The 18226-nt window shown below is 39.4% G+C and overlaps 1 protein-coding gene across 4 annotated transcripts in view; it reads left to right on the forward strand.

Moving 5' to 3' along the window:
- The first annotated feature begins 206 nt into the window (after positions 1-206).
- cacna1da (calcium channel, voltage-dependent, L type, alpha 1D subunit, a) overlaps positions 207-18226 on the forward strand; it is a 61163-nt gene continuing 43143 nt past the window's right edge. For all 4 annotated transcript variants that reach the window (XM_082534179.1, XM_082534180.1, XM_082534181.1 and 1 more), the window contains exons 1-3: positions 207-515; positions 2432-2897; positions 4682-4787. In XM_082534179.1, coding sequence (XP_082390305.1) covers positions 2578-2897; positions 4682-4787 — 426 coding nt within the window. In that variant the 5' untranslated portion in view covers positions 207-515; positions 2432-2577. The remainder of the gene's footprint in view (positions 516-2431; positions 2898-4681; positions 4788-18226) is intronic.

An 18226-nucleotide genomic window follows, 5' to 3' on the forward strand; every position in this document is an offset into this window, starting at 1 on the left:
TTGGTGGTACATTCTCATAAGACAGCCTTCCGAGGGAGTTAACAGGTTGTAATTAGTTTAAAGATAAGTTTATGTTCTGCAACAATATCCGGAAGGAAAACTGAAAGGTGTCGCTTTGTTATTTATTTATTATTTATTAAAGAGGCGCTGTCACTGGATAGCCCGCTTGACCCAGCAACGATCTGTAGTGTGCAGAACCATGAGTCGGAAGCAGGAGGAGGAGAGCTCGCTCTCAGCTGGACACTGGTTTCACTGTTGACTGGCTCCGTGACGATAAGCAGGCAGCAGACGAGGATGCTCTGTTGTCTGGTGCGCACTCTCCTGTCTCCAGCTCTCCACAATCACCATGGAAGAGCCTAATTAATGCACAGCCTCTCCGTGTCTCTCCCACTCCCGGAGCTGATGAATTTTAGAGCGCCGTTAGAGACGGGACCTGCGTTTTTCGCCCTCCGAAGCTCCGGACTCGGCTATCCATCGGAGAGGACCGCGACTGAATTATAAAGTCTTCAGAAAAGGTAGCTCACAGCGTGGTGCGGGTTCTGCTCCACAAACTGAAGTTAGCCTCTTAGCATAGCCGCGTTTTCCTGCATGCAGGCAATGATGTTTTTTTTTTTTTAATGTATATTTTATTATTGTCAGAGGACAGCAGATATTAAAGGCCACTTTCCTCTCGATGCTGTCCTGTTCTGTAGATTCACAGATCTGTCGCCTTGTCATAAACAATAGCGGCCACTGGTAAATTGACATGAATAGAGCTCTCCAGGGCTGATACCAGGCTGATACCTTTTCTGGTCATGTGGACCGTCCACTGTATTAGCCCCGAGTGTGAGAGCACCGCTGATTGAGGTTTGTTGTAATAACGTTGCCAGCTGTTTCTGATGGGCAGCGGGGACCATCTGACGGCTGTGCGCTGCTCAATTTTCACTATGAGCGCCCGGAGTCCAGCCTGTCATTTCACATCGCTGTGTTTTGGGTTTTTTTTTTTTGGTTTTTTTTGGGGGGGCGGGGGGTGACCATGTCTTACCTTGGTGGTGTCCAAGGAGAAACACGAGGACGCTCGATGATGGTTATTTTGTCACGAATTGCTCATGGAAATGTCAGTATCTGTTTCCATCACGGTCGCACGGTCGACGACGTCGATGCAGCAGTGAAATTAATATCTAGAAAAATTATGCATTTAATACGCATTGTTCTCATTTTGAGCTTGCACACTAGCCTTGGCTACATGATGGCAGGAGCGTAGTGCAAAAAGAGACGTAAAGCAGCCAGTCTCGCTGCAGCGAGGTGTAGAGCCATGCATTACAATAATACACATATCACATTTTGTGTGTGTGTGTGTGCAATAAGAAGATTAGTTCTTCTTGGAGCATCACTGCAGTGTGACCTTTTTGTGTTTCTTCCTCTGCGGGCCTGCTCGCAGTTCAAGGACTTACACAGCTGATGTGACCAAGTGATGCCTGAGAGTGGCAGCTCTGAATTGTGGCATGTTGCTTTTATTCCCCCCCCCTTGTGAAATATGGTTATTTTTAGACAATTTGGGGCAATTTACTAATCCCAGACTTTGATCGTTACATCAAAGCCAATCAAAGCCTGCTATATTTGTTGAAGGTGATCAGGTAATTTCTCTGTTTGAGTTACTCACAGGACTGTGGAACCAGGATTGCTTATCAGAGAGGAAAATAAAAAATGGGTTAGAGTTTCACTGAGAATGTGCTTTGGTATCTCTGTTAGATTAATTATCGTTCCTATCATAAATTATAAGACCTTATAATGTTGCAAACATTAATTATAGGCATGTATCGATATGGTTAATGCTCTTTTTTTTTTTTACATCATTAAACTCCAATTGTTTGCAATTCCATTGGGAGCACCTCCTGTGTTGTATATATGTTTAGTACACAGCAGATGACAGGGAAAGAACTGTATGCTGATTTAGCACTATTATTAGTCGGAAAGATTAGAGGTTATTCCTAACTGTCAGTACTGAATATAAACAAAGTTAAGGCATGGCAAAGCCAGTTTTATTTACACAGCAGGGAAAATTATAGAAATGAAGACGAGAACAACATAAAAATAGTAGAATTAATGGAAATGCTATCGATCAATAATGTTTTAAAACAATAGCAACAAAAAAAAAATAATTCCCAACATTCAGAAATAAATCATTCACTTTGTCCAGGGTGTATTCAAGCATCTAGGGTCCAATGTAATGGAGCTTTGAATGTATGTTGAACAGACTGTCAGGACTCCAGGTCCCAGGGCGAACATGGATATGAGGAAGTAAAGCCATTCACAGTTTTGTATCCAGAAAAAGAACCTTAAAATCTTTACTTGTTCATACTGGATGCCTTTGCAGCAATTGAGGTAGGTTCAGTGTAATGAGCTTTGTGTTGTTACAAAAAACAAACTGTCTTTCTCACATTTTTTTCAGAGGCAAATTATGCCAGCAGCATCAGAGTCGGACACCCTGGTGACTTGCCACCTCATTGGTCAGACTACTCTGCCCTCCTATAGTCTCCCGGTCTACCCTGGCAGATCCATGCTGCTGGATGCTCCTCACAGAGCCACGCCCGCACCATGAGCGCCAACGGGCCTGCCCCAGACCCAGCCCCTACCGCCCCAGAAGCCCCTCCCACCTCAACGACCGCCCCTGCTCCGGGTCCAGCCCCGGCCTCAGCCCCAGCACCGGCTCCCACGGCACCACCTGCTCCCCCCGCTCCACCTGCCCCAACATCCTCTACCATCCCGGTAGGTGCGTTGGCACAGAAGAAGCGGCAGCAGTATGCCAAAAGCAAGAAACAGGGCAGTAACGCCAACAGTAGGCCACCGAGGGCTCTGTTCTGTCTCAACCTCAACAACCCTATACGCAGGGCCTGCATCAGCCTGGTGGAGTGGAAGTATCCTTTAAAATGGTGCATGTGCATGCTTGTGTTTAGATTGGACAAAAGATAAAGGCTGATAAAAGAGTAGATATGGGCAAAGGAGGAAACTGTGAAATTTTGGTGTTTAGAGCTTTATGTAACACATGTAATTACGTATTACATCGAGTTATCTAATAGCCATTAATAATTGGATGTATCATTCAGAACTCTAAATAATTTGATGATCATTGAAATTGTAAAATAACATCTCAGATAGAAGCAGTATGGCTGCAAAGTAGCAAAGTCTTTGTTTCTCTTCATATGAACAGGATAGTGCAGGATTTTGGGTCACTGTAGCACAGAAACACAAAAATGTTTGAAAATATGTTTGTATGTGTGAGAAACTGCGACAGGCAGCTTTAAATCTTTTATGACCCTTGATAGGGAAACAAATTTCTGCTGATCTTTTTCCTGATCAATGAAAACTGATCATTTTTGGTGTCTACAACTCTTGGATCTTAGCTACGATAATTAAGTAATGATTATTGATGACTGCCACTAAATGTAGACTTAGGTTAACTAAATGGTAAACAGATTAAATTTCTCATGGTTTACATATTGTCTGCTTATTTTGGAGCATTTTTGTGTTTAGTAAAGCTTTGAATTCAGTTTTTCTAGTTTATTGATTCTGATGGAAAACGAATACACTTAAAGTCACAGGAAAAGAAGTTTCTATATTATCTTAAATGCTGATAAATATATATATATATGTATTTTAGGTAGGCGCAATGTAGCTTATGTGCTATTTGAAGCATGTCTCTCCAATAAAGACAGAGTGAACATTACCATGTCATTACGGGTGAGCTTTATAGACGAAGCAACTGAACCCTGGCACAGCACAGCTGTGGTGGTGTTTTTGCTGGAACAGATGCTTCTATCACAAAAGCCGTCAGATGTTATAAAGTAGATTGCTTAACATGAATCACAGAGATATATTCATAAGCCCTCTTTTCATGTTTGTTGAAAAAAAAGTCTCTGGGGATTGACTACCAGTACACTTTAGGAAATGCAGCTGTAGCCATATCAGGTGTCCCAAATTGCTCTGCATGGACTACGTGCAACAGCACGGCACAAATGGCATTTCTTTCTCAAATGTTGTTGGAATAGGGTCGTTTTTCCTTTTTTATTACATTTTTGAATGACAAGAAGCTTAAATTTAACCTTTCAGGATTTGAAAATGAAAATGGAAAGCTAGAGTAAAATATGTCAGTGCTTACTGTAATGGAGGACATAATGGAGGTGAATGCTTTTCCCACTGTTTTAAAAATTTTAGTCATAAAAATCTGGCACGGTTCAGCATTTCATTAGATCAGTGTAGCTTGTCATAAACCCTCTGTTGGGATTGCAGTTGTTTTTTAGATGCAAGCGTTTTTCTTTCTTTTCCATTATTTTCCATCATAGATATTTTTACCAGTTTTTTCAACTTTTTTGCCTTTTTCAGTCACGTTATATGCATGTGTACGCATGTGTGGCGTCATCAGTGCAAATTATATAAACTTGAAAAAGGGGTAAAATTTGCATTATTATAAAAACCAAATCAAAACATTAAATGACAAATACATAAAAACAAATAAAAATAAATGAGAGCTAAGATTCATGAAACAAAGCTCTGTATTCTACTGTATAAGTGAAGTATTTCAGTAAGTATTTTGTTAGATACACGATTTCAAAAAAATACAGAAGTTCAAATGTGCAGTTTTTATCCATATAATTTATTGCTTCATCTCTCTGTCATCATTTTCCTTAACTTCCTCTCTCAGGCCATTTGATATCTTTATATTAATTGCTATTTTTGCCAACTGTATGGCCTTAGCTGTTTATATCCCTTTCCCTGAAGACGATTCCAACTCCACTAACCATGACCTGGTGAGTAGTTTGTATCTGTTGGTGTCTGCTACATACACATTGCTCCACATAGTAACAATATCAACTAAGAATGTCAACTTCTTACTGTCTTCTTAATGATTGGATAATTAGTAAGGAATATAAAAAATATTATTTTTGCTGTATTTGTGATGAAACTGAAGGAAGATTGTCGAGTGCAGTGTATGCTGTACTCTTCTTGTCTGGTTAGCTTTCATCAGATTATATTATCATTAAGCTGTTTCACGACACATTATCAAACGTGTTGTTGCTTTATAATCCTCTTTAAGTATATAGATTGATAATATCATTCTTCTGAGATGAAGATACCAGAGGTTTTGCAGTAACAGCAGGACACTGCATAGAGACAGTGTTTTCTGTGTATACAGTAGCTTTATTATTTAGCATCTGCCGTGCTTAGGAGAGAAATACTTAGACACCCATTCTCACGGTGCTTTATCATGTCATCGTTTTCAGGTTTTATTCAGCGTTCTATTTTTAGAATTTTATCGTCATTGCACCACTCTTTGCACCTTGTGCATTTATGTCTGTATGATGAATTATGGGGGGCGTAGTTGTTGTAAGCATTGTTCCACAGCTGAGGATAAGTGGATTCTTCAAAGGCCAAACAGATGCATAGAATCTGCGATGCTCGCATGAACAGAGTTTGATAGTGTTTAGTGTGTTTTGAGTGGCGTGTCGAGTGAGTATGAAGACATGAAAGGATTTGAAAGCTCTATTTATGAGCAGAAACATGTGAGTGAAAGGTTATTGGCTTGCTCTAAATGACTCCTCTGACTGTTATGTTGCTGAACGTGCTGTGAAAGATAAGCTACAGCTCTGGTTAAAAGTGAGTTGGTCTACTTTAGAAAGGTGTGCTGCGTCCCAGTTTGACCTCCTGGAGGGTGACCTCGGGGTGTTTGTTTACACAGCACTGCTACATCAGAGAAAAGTGGGCCATCTGGGACGTTACAGTGCCTGATACAGTATTATCTACCATATGCTGTCAAGTTCAGCTTGGAGTGAAATCCAAAAGTGGTCTATTAGAATCGTAATGGTGACAACTAGATGAAACTGTTGTAAAAGAAAATACAGAAAAAGAGTCTAGAAATAAGTAATACTTAGCTCCTCTTCTCTGAATATGAAAACATATTTTATTTGAAAACCATTGTCATTCTTTTGCATTGTGAATAATGATACAAAAGGCTTTTTGTGATTTAATTTGTGTGTGTTTGTCTGCCTTTATATCATAGAATATCTGTAGTAGGAAAATGCTTTAATGACAGACCATACATTTGAGTTTTATTTGAGCATTGAGATAAACTACATGCAAATGAATGAGAGCTTCATTGTGCATTAGATGGCTGTTGAACCAAACAGCTTTCAGGGACAGATGCCACTTACTAATATGTGTCTAGCTTCAAACTGTTAATGGACTGTGTGGCTGCTTGCTTATTTTTTACCAGTAACTTTGTATAGTGTCTATAGCTTAGATCTTTTTACAAATGCACCTTAATGCACTGTGAGCATCATGGTGGCATTTTAATCAGTTCAAAGTGTCTGAATTTACATATATGTCTGTTCAGATATGAATTAGTTTGGCAGCAAAGTCTGGGAACCTTTTAAATGTTGAGTTAAATGGTTACCAAATACCTTCACTTATTAGGAGGGATACTATTTGCCACATAGCAGTTATTGTATGTGTCTTACTTCTTTATGTTTGTTGTCTGAACTTGCTCACCGTCTTCTAGTGGTTTACATAGGAGTGTCAAATTGGATTTATGAATGCACCCATTAAGAATTAACGAAAAACCTCAGTGCCTGTCAGGATCCAGGACTGAATAGTACATTTATGTGGCTCTCATGCTTCATGAACAAGGCCATTAAGCAGAGATGAGACGATGGGCTGATGAGTAGATATGAATAGATTTATCATGTATTGGTGTGCTTTCAGTAATTTTTACAGTTAGAGCTTTAACTTTTTAGACGTATAACTCTAACCTACTCTGTATTGAATTCATACAGAGGCTTTTTTAGTACACTATATAGGTTTTTTTTTTTGCTTACAGCGGTTACACTGATTATTGCCCAGTGCTACACACAGCTTCCTCTTGCTTGCACAGGCTTTTGGTTTAATTCTGCAGAGGCAGCATATAATCAAATACTAGAGGGCAAATAATGCAATCTTTTCCTTTTCAGCATCGCTCGAACAATAGAAATCTTTATAGGGCAGGTGTGCCAGCTTGGCCTTGGTTGTTCTACAGAACTCACGCTGTAGTCACAGGAGGAGCACTAGAGAGAAAAACGCTGAGCTGGTTTTGCTGTAGCAGCCAGCAGGTAAGGCTGGAGTGAAGATTGCCATTTCACACTACTCTGCTCTGCAGCCTCACAGGTGGACTGATATGAAACCTGAGTTGCTGTGCTCAGAGGCTGATGTGTAAAGCACGGAACAAATGATATCCGAAAGCTGCGATAGCATGCAGGTTTTAATTCACTTACAAAGCACAGAGACACTAAAACCAGCATGCAATACGCTGCTGTGTAGATGTGTGGATGTGTAAACTATATTCAGGACAGTCCCTGCATGTTCTGTTGAAATCACAAGATAAAATACTCAGTCTGTGCATTTTACACTGTGTGCACAGTATGTAGGTGCTGCAGAGCTGCTTGACTTGGAACATTACATTGCTGCAAAGTCACAGAGGCCTTTATAGCCTGAGTCTGCCCATCTTGTTAGTAAGGCTTGGTTAAATGCAGCAGCTCATTATAAATAGAAAGCAATTTTCTCCTCAGGCGGAACAGAGGGCATAAGATTGGGGTCTAGCTACCACCAGGAGGCACAAGTGAGTAACAGGATGTAGCCAGCACACAAATACACACATGCACCGTGAGACCACAAACCCTTGTCAGGACCTTATAGTCATATTTTCATTAATCTCTTGCTTAGTTTGCTCTCTGACTGCTCTTCTTTGTTTAGTCATTTCACTTCAGTAATAAGAAATGTACACGTAACCCACCCTACACGTGACTGCGTCTCCTCCACACCCACCTTGTCCAAGGGACAGACAAATAGTCTGTGACCCTCCTGCCTTTGCTTTAAGGTCATTTCTGACTTATCTATCTGAGTCTCAACACCACAGGCAGCTCCTGCTGAAGGTAGCTGAGCAAAACAATGACCTTTTCACGGTGAATATGATTCATACATCTTATCCTTTGTCAGGCAACATGCAGTGAATTGCGTCTGGTATCAGGTAGTGTCTGTGCCCATATCCCTGTAATTGCGTAACTCTGGAGCTGCAGAGCTATTTATTTTACTGGGGACAAAAGGACACTAACATGTAAAGAGTCAGTCTTCAACCAACAACGAGGTCATTTGGATGCCAGCAGAGAATGATCAATTCTGACCAGTTTCCCTTTGGATGCTGTTACAATTTACTGTGCCACAATTTTTAAAATACAAATAAATGGTATAAGTTTGATATGGTATAATGGTAATGGTATAAACTGATGCCATATATGGCTTCAAATATACTACAGAATAACTAATCACACAAATCCACCACCATGTATCCCCCTAAGCTTACATTCAGTCAGTTACAACACAGTGCAATGCCAACTCTACTAAAATCACATAGATATGTCACACAATGAGCAACATGTTTACAGGAACTAAAAGAAGAGAGGCTATTACATGTGAAGTTAACATGCATGGGACTCTGTCCTAGGCATGAAATGTGCCTATTGTGTACTAGAAAATGAGCAACTATCAGCGTCATCATCAGTTCTGATGTAAATACGTACCAACAACTATCAAGGTGCCAAACTTGTGACCCAAAGCCAAATACCTGCTGACTGATCACAATCATCAAGTTTTTCAGAGTGACAACGAACCACTGAGAGGCATTCAGTGCTTCCTGTCAAATCTGAGGCACAGCACAGCAAAGTTTTCACAACTAATTATAATTTGAACATGTCTGGATTATTGTCAGTCTCACTTTTAAAAATGTTTTTACACGGCTGGAGATTTTAGAGATAATGTTTTGAATATTTTACACCAACACTTTCATTAGTGTGTTGAACATAATCATTGCACTTAGGTTCAAACTCCACTTCAGTAGTACTGGTGGTTTATGATGTGTACAGCTTGCCTTTGTTATTATCAGCAAAAATATACAATATACACTATTTCCACTTTATATACGCAGTGGTCTTTATGGTATGTCTCAGCAAAAGAATGAAGTGGCCAATTTAAAAAAAAAGTTATGGTCACCATGTGTCTTTATAGACCATATGCTGTTCACAATTATAATTTAACACAAAAAGTGCCAACGTGGGCTTGGAGGTGTAAAAGGTCCCACTATCCCTAAGCTTTTGGAGGGAGCTGAGGGAGCAGATGACAAGTATTGTATAGGAAGTGCTGCCAAGGTTCACATGTCAGTGCTTTAGTGGCATGTTGTGTTATAGAAGAGTGTAAATGTAAATGAAGCAGTTGGCTTTCTCTCTTTGTGTGCGTATGTGTGTGTGTGTAATGGCTGGCACAAGCAGTAACGCCTGGACCGTGGACTCCCATAGAGATGATTGTAGAAGTATGTGTTTAGTCACTTAACGTAGCTGCTCATTTGTGGCTCACACTAGCTCTGTCCCTGCTTGTTATCTTGAATGTGTAGTTTTGCACATGTGCCTAAGTGCGAGAGTGTGTTTGTCTGTGTGTGTGTTTGTGTGTGTGTAATTGAGGTAGAGATGGAGAGAGGCAGAGCTATGCTAGCTTTGTGCAAATGCTGTGTGACTGTGCAGCCATGATAATGTACAACAGCCGAGCATGTGCAAAGGCTGTGCATCAAACAGGCCTTCTTAAAGGGGAAAACTGTTTTAGGAAGAAATTCTGTTTTTTTTTTCTATAGACGCGGAATCATTTCTTATAAAAATATTTTCATCAAGATTGCATGAGGAAGAAGAGAAGTTGCCATTTTTTGTTTGCTGTCCTAAGCGTTTGTTGATTTGCTGTTGATGATAGATGATGATTAGAAATATAATGTGATGTATTTGAATTTCTATTTGCATGTTACACTGACAAACTTTATACCAACCCTTCATAAGATTCATGAGATCCAAGAAAACCTTCATGACCTCTCTGTTGAAAATGAGTGTTTGTGGTTTTATTTCAGTTAAAACAACATTTTCATATAAAATATGTTGTCGTCCCTGGATTTTGTCGTAAAAATTTTACATGTATGTTTGTCAGTTTTGGACTCTTTATATTTGGTTGTTCTAATATATGAAGTTTAGATTTTGGTGATGATTTTTGTGAATGTTGGATTCCTGTTTTGGGGCCTTGTCTATAGTATAATGTAAGTCTTAGTTCTGGTTTCCATTTGCATTATCCTTTGTCTTATTTCCTTGTTCATGTCTTGGTTTCTCTGTGTTCACTTGTTATGTGTCAGTAGTTTATGTGCCATGTCTTTTGGCATTTTTTCTGTTTTATTTTGAAAGATAGTTTTCCTTCCTCTGATGTGTTAGTTTTGCTTCCTGTCTGACGTCCCCTGATTGTGTCCACCTGTTGTTGATTACTTTGACCTGGGTCTCATTCAGTGAGTGCTATAGTTCTGGCAGTGTATACACTGTATATGCATCTGTGTACCTCTTTGTCAAGTTTGCATCTCCCACGTTTTCCTAGGTTGTTTTGTGTTGTTTCCTGTCAGAAGCATTGTTGCTCTGTACAGGTCATGTGGTATTGTAGATAACTGCTGTAGTGTAAAAACTCAATCCTGTTTTTTTCCCTCCACTGAGCTGTAACTGTGGCGAGACAAACTACCTGATCTCTGACAACAGCAGCATTTTCAAATGAGGAAATGACAACAGTTTTATTCAGCAGCTACATCGCTGCTCAGCTGTGTGTCGACTATGTAGCTTTAGGGAAAGGCTATCACTTATCTCTTATGCAACAAATATGTGTATATATTATTATGTTTCCTTTTTTTCTTTGTTGAGACATTCATTTTAGCAGTGTGGGTAAGATGACCTGTACAGTAGTGTTTTCCTTGGCTGAGTGACATCCACATCTCACACGCAACTCCTGCCCGCCCCCACAGTACTTCAGATACGCACACATAAGCTACACAAAAAGACACATTTATGTGCTGTACATACAAACACATGAACAAATACAAAAGAGAGCACAGGGCAGATGCGCAGTGCATTATGGTATTTCTTAGAGTAGTTGCCAGATTTCAATTTGTTGCATTCCTGCTTTTGTTATTCTTGTATTTGTAATCAGTAGTTAAGAATTACTGAAAATGCTACAATATCTGAGAAAAGTATATGAATACCATATTACAAATATTCCAGTTTACTAAACATATGACTAACCGGTAATCTGATTACTGTCTTATTAAAAGATGTACCTGATAAACACTTGAACAGCCATCCCAATATAGACTGCACACTCAAGCACAGATATTTACTGTGAAAACCTGCAGGAGTAGGCGGTGAAAAAGCACTAAATATTGGCTGCCCTCACCCCCCCCCCCTGGCTTGGCTGGATGGCACTGACTGATCTATACAGACAGGGGAAGGAAAGAGAGATGTAGAGGGCGTGGGGGAGGGCGATAGCGGGAGAGTGAGAGTGTATGTCTACTCAGTGCAGAATCAGATCCGTAATGACACTGTAATGTTTCTTTAAGATTCGAGAGATATCTGCTCTCAAACTGTCCCATAGCTGGTAACTGTGGAATTTATATTTGGACGGAGTGTGTATACCCTATATTGTTCTACATATGACATACACTCAAACATGGACTCAAACATGCATATTTATACTCTGATTTCCATCTGTGGGCTCGCTGTCTCATACTCAGATATTCCTACAGGTACGTATACAGTAGAGACAATCAGGTACTTATGAAAACAGAGCAAACAGCAAATTAAATGTGCACTGCACATGTTATGTCAGAGGAACCTGCACATATTTTCAGTCTAATTGTGACCATTTTCAACACATCTAGAGGTTTAAAGTTTAATGCAATAAAAAAGTTTAACCCTGGTTTATGTCATCATCTTTGTGGAGATTCCTGATTTATTTTTGATATATTTTTATTCCAGTCTTATGTTCCTGACTCCTAACTTATTAGCCTTCGTCTTGATGATGTGGTTTGTGTGTTCCTCCTCAGCGGTCTTGACTCTCCTGCCGAACGCTGCAGTATGAAGCCAATGGGGTGGTGTTGGCAAACATTTTAGAAGAAAAGTAAAACTGCAGCATTACAACAATATGAAGCAATTAAACACATAATACAGTCTAACACCAATGAGGTTGAAGAATATCAGTGCGTTAGAATAAAGGTATTAAAAGCTCTGTATAAATGTGTGAGCACTTTAAGTGCTTTGGTCAGTAAGACTGTAAAAGACTATAATAAAAAAATCTAGTCTATTTAAAGTCGGGACAGAAAACTGGCAAAAATGCTGACTGTGTAAGTGGGCAGACTTCTTAGTATAACAGCTCTATGATTAAGACATAGGGGAATCTGATGAATTGCGATTCTTATTTCATTTAGTTAATATTTAGATGCGGGTAAAACATTTTCAGCTTTTATTTTTCAGTTTAAGAATCTGAATAACTGATCAGTTAGTAGGCTGAGATTTTGTGCCTGTTCATCTCTAACCTGCTCCAGAGTAGGTTAGGTCTGCACCAGAAGTTGCTGTGGTCATGTAGTGCATTAAGAAATTAACTGTCTTCTGGTCAAACCCAAGATTAACCATGAGGTCTCAGGTTGTGACAATAGGTACTTAAGTATTTTCCATAATGTTTATAATGTCACCAGATAACAGGACAATAACTGTTTTCTGTGTTTCGGTCATCTCTGTAATTTTTCCTTTAATTGTTTTGATCTGTTGCTCATACCAAGGCTCATACTGAGGCTGCTGGCCCGTGCCTGGCTAGCTCTGAACTCTGGATCACTTTAGCTGCTTGTCCTTTGTTAGCTTCTTTAAATGTTCATGTTAAGCTAGGTAGGTGAAGTGTAACAGTCTGATCTGATTTGTTGTTATGAATATTTTTGTGGTGGTCTCCGTGTACTTTACTTTAGTGAAGTTTGTGTTGTTACTCACGGTGAAGGGTTCCAAGCTCAAAACATGTTACTGTGTGGCTGCGCGTGAGTCAGCGTGCAATTTTTTTTTTTGTCTGTGCTGCTGCGCTGTGTTGTGTTGTGGACAGAGATGGGCAGTAACGTGAAACGCGTTACTGTAATCTGATTACCTTTTTCAAGTAATGAGTAATGTAAGGGATTACTATTGCAAAAATGGTAATTAGATTACCATTACTTTCCCGTAGGAACGCTGCGTTACTGCGTTACTAAAACCGTGATTTTTTTTGCGAGAATGTCTCATGACAGTGACGTAAGCGAGTGCGACGTTCGTGACAACAGCTGTGTGCAGATCAACAATGGATAATATATCGAGTGGGGAGAGAGTATGAGCGTGCAGCGTTTAAAGCGTGGAAGTACTGACCTTACTTTGAGTTTGATTCCATAAAAAGTGACAAAAATATTAGTGTCCGTTGTGCGTGGGAAGAAAACTGCTTTTTACAGCAAAAAAACCCCCTAAACTTCCAAGCAAGCACCGAGTAGCTACGACGTAATGGGAAATTCACAGAGAAACTCGCGGATTCTTCAACTGACCGCTGCGGCACACCTGCACCAGGGTAAACCTCCGCCTACCCCACTCCTGCTTTACAGGTGAAAATAGAGCAACTGGACCGCTAGTCTTTGACTTTATTTATTTTCTGCTGTGTTTTACTTGCATCTATTTGAAAGAGTGTAAACACAAAAAAATATTTTATTTTATGTGCTGGAATGTGCAGAAAATAGGTTTAAATGTTAAACTAATTTCTTCCAGTCAGAGAATGTTGCATATAATTAAGTTTTTGCTTGATGCATAAAGTTAAAAGATTTAAAGTTTAAAGTTTTAAAAAGAGACGTTTCCATTTGATTACATTTTGTATGATGGATTATGTAGAAAAAGTAGACTTAGGCTGAAAGATCTATCGCTTTATCACCTATTCAGGCTGTAAATCGTGTTTTTAAAAAGTAACCATGTAACTAAGTAACTAAGTAATTAATTACTTTTGAAAATAAGTAATCAGTGAAGTAACGGGATTACTTTTTGTAGGAAGTAATCAGTAATTAGTTACTGATTACTTTTTTAAGTAACTTGACCAACACTGGTTGTGGATGCATGAAACGGACCAGCTCATAATGAGACTTATGTGAGATCGACCAGTTGAACGGACATGCTGAAAAAGGGCTGAGCGATTGGTGTATCTTTTAGCTTGACATTCTGTAATTACCTTTTTTGTGGTGGTTATACCTATTTTTGAAGGAACATCAGGAAACATCAACAACAGGAAAGATTTTGTGAACGAGAAAGTTTATATTTTTAATGAGAGTAAGAGATTGGTACTTATCTGCATATTAAAGATAAATTAAAACATTTCTGAACTGCTCACATGGCATGATATGTAAGTTGAAAATTGATAAGCTAACAAACTTGGCTTTTATTTATCACGATATAGATTTGAAAATTTGCGATAACGATATAACTGACGATATAATTGACACTAGACAAAATACTTTACAACTCCACAATTTTATTATTGCAAAAAAAAAAAACCCCATCAATGTATTTTCACTTAAACAAGCTCAAAGTTGTATAAAAACATAACAGTGCAAATGCAAATTCCTTGCTGACAGTTTAACCAAAAGGCATTTCCAGTGGAAATTGGCCGACATATCCTCAGCATAACCATGTATAATATCCACAAAACTTAAAAAGAGCTTATACACACACAGTATGGTAATATTACGTTGAAGCACCGTATGTATCACTCCGCGAGGCTCCTGCCTACGATAGCCGTAATGCTCCGACAATCCATCAAGCGGTGCGGCTTCGTAGCTTAGCAAAGTCGTACTAAAACATTTGACAGATTTTTGAGCGCCGTGTACATAAAATCGTTTCGAGGTCAGTAAACACAACCAGAATTCAAACATAAGGCACACGGGATTATAAGGGGCACCGTCGATTTTCAGAAAAATCAAAGGTTTGATTTTAAGTGTGCCGTATTTACCAAAAAACACGGTAATAATGACGGCCCGCTAGCATGCTCTACCAAAAATAGTGCTTTGTTGTGTATCTGACGGACGAAAGCTAAACCAGTTCTACACCACTGAAGTTGCAGCATTTTTACAAACCAATTCTGGTTCATCCGTTTCATTCAACGATTCGCTTTCGCCCTTGTCATTCTCCGTCACCGCCGTGCCTTTTTCGCCATGTGCGTATGAAAACAAAGCCACTGGGCATGCGCGTTTTACCCATATTCTATCGCAATATTTCATTTTCTTGTCGTTGGCCAACATTATACCGGTATTACCATGAACGGTATGATATGGCCCAGCCCTACTTTTAGGGGTAGTATGGCAGGTTTCTAGGGTATATAAAGATTACTGTTATTAATATTTCACCTTCTGTGCAGTCTCGAAACCAAGCTAATGGTCTATAAGCTCTGTCTGTTTAAACCAGAGACAGAAGTTAGAGGGGTATTTCTATCTATCTTCTTGCAAAATGATGCATGTTGATTGGTTGCTAGGCTGCTTTGTTAAAACTATGTATTCATTCAAGAGCAATTTCAGATTTAAATATTAAGCCACAGTGTTTTAACAGCATAGACAAAATTACACAACAAGCTTTATGTCTTTAATTTTGTAAATCTAGAATTTTGTCATTTCTGTGTGAAGTCTAGAGAAAGCTAAATTGCAGCTCATGAGCATTGCGGACAGGCCAATCTGAACTGTTAATAGGTTCACATTACTGCTGTCCGCCTGGCTCAGTCATATGGCGTGTTATGTAGAAGAATGCATGGTTCAGTGGGTTAGCATCATATGTCATATGGTGAAGTGAGCTCTGTGAGATGAAGTGAGCTGTGCCTGTAGACACGAACACTTACCCTGTGGCAGAGAAAGGCCAGTTGGGGTTGTTGCTGTGGGGCTTGAGGAGGAACTTGTGTTATATCGTGTAGTATCCTACTCTAAGTTTATTGCTTTTGCCGTTACGGTGCATTTTTGAGTCTAAATATGCAAAGTAAGCATGTGTAAGCACATGTGCTTTATGTGTCGTGATATACCTAAGAGGATGGCAGTGATGTAAACTATTAACTACATATATCGTTCATAAACTGTATTAGACGAGGAAACATGCTACAGTAAGTGTCTTTACAGCACAATAAGATGAGTCAGAGATATTTATGGTCATCCCCAAAGGCCTCTTTCCTTGCTCTCTTTCTCTTATTGTCTCTCTCCCTCTTTCTATTTCTGCCACCGTTGCTGATGAATGAATAAATTGCTGGTTAATTGAAAGGGAACGGTTATCATTTGCTATTATATTTAACATGCTTTCACAAACCAGGAAGTGGTAATTTTCACACACTTACTGTGGCCCTGAAAGCTCAAATAATTCCGATAATGTTAATAATGGGTGTTTTTAATATACAGTCATTGCCAAATTGCTAGTGATCTATCTATAGATATATCTATATCTATATCTATCCATATATATATATATACACACACACACACACACACACACACACACACACACACACACACACACACACACACACACATATGCATAAGTGTGTTGGCTGCTTTAAAGCATATGATTTGACTTTTATTTATATGTTTTTGCTAACCAACAACAGAAAAATGCAAGAGACCGCCTCTCTGTTTGCTGCCTCTAAATTTGTTCAGTTGTCTCTCTGTCACTTTCCTTCCATCCTCACATGAATCGTTCTGTTCTCTCTGCTCCCTGTGGCCTCAGCGTGCTCTGTCATAGAGGCAGCGGCCGTAAGCTTGACTCAACCTTTTACTTCAGTAACAAAGACACCCATGTCTCTTATTCTGGGCTAAGTGCTTCTCACAATCTGCAGTAAACTGTTGGGAAAACGAGCCCTGCAGCCCACAGTACCCCTGCATTTATCGTGAAAAGGAGCACAGAAAAGGGATTAAAGACTCCCTCAGGCAGACGAGGTTATTATGTATATTACAGTATGTGTGCATGCATGCATTTTTCCGCAGTGTGTTTAAGGTTAAATTCCTGCCTGTGATACATTTAGTGCTTGCTGTACTGATTGGCAGATATTTTGAATGCCAGCCTTTGTGCAGTTTATGCTGACCTGCCAAGCTTGAAAAATGCAAAGAGCTTCTTTCTGATTTCACATCTTAGCAAAAGGTGCGAGGACTCTTCTAAATGGTGCTATGTCACCTTTTAGTGTGTTCACCCCCATTTTCACAAACATCTCACTGTCTTAAATGCACATACTACCTTTGCCCGCCTCTGTTGTCAGATCCACTCCCAGTTGACCTCAACCTGATGGCTTAATGTTCCTGTGTTCTCTCTGCCTTTGAAACAACCGGAGAAAGGCGCACTGCTGAGTTACATCACTCGTTCTAATCTGTATATACCCTCTAAAAACACAGATTTTGTTCAGAGAGTGTTTGTCCCTTTTTTTAACCTCTATAGCTCTCTGATACATTCATGCCTTTCATTCCAAACTAGTCAATTGGTTTTAACCATTTTAGCATGGCTCTTACTGGCTCTTTTGTAGATTTGCCCTTTTTTAGTGGTACACAGTGGTCACAATTTTATTTTAATTTTGCATATTCAAAGATACATTCCAGGCACTGAAATGTTTTCAGGATTATAGGTGAAGCTTACACAGGAGATGCCATTTCCATGGGATTTATGTTGATTCCACATACAAAAGTTGTCCAAGTTGCTACAAGAAAAGTTAATCACTGTGTTTGGTCACTGAATGGCTGTGAACAGGCAGCCACACAATGTCCACTTCATACACTGACTAGTATTACCAACACTTAGAAGCTGTGAAACTTGATGTCTACATATCTATGTTGCAGGCAAATCAGGAGTTTCAGTTTCCCTTTGGAGGTCACTTTTTCTTGGCTTTCTGACTCTTCTCTCTCTGATATTTTTCTAATAGCTGTTGTTGTACACAAAGTTCCCTTTAATAGGAAGTCCATCAAAGACATTCAGGCAGTGTTGAGGAAGGTTGTCCTGCAGGCAATGACACACTCTGTCATCGAGCGTTGAAATGTTTGCAAACCAGTAATCAAAATTTAGAAGATACATCTAAAAAGAAAAAAGACAATTTACACTAACATTGATGTCCTTATCTTTCGTTTCTGTCTTTTCTTGTGCACCGTGTCAGTATTTCTGATCTTAGGGTGGAACATCATTGTTCAGTGCTTTGGAAGTACGCTATGAATGAGTGTTTACCTTTTTTGGCCTTTTGCTTTTTAAATGTCAGTAAAATCAATGTGGGGTTGTGACAAACTGCACAGCAATCTGGTCTGTTTGTATATTGTTTCCTATAGTGTAACTGT

This window comes from Aulonocara stuartgranti (assembly GCF_965226115.1).
Source record: "Aulonocara stuartgranti genome assembly, chromosome: 5".
NCBI classification, from domain to species: Eukaryota; Metazoa; Chordata; class Actinopteri; order Cichliformes; family Cichlidae; genus Aulonocara; species Aulonocara stuartgranti.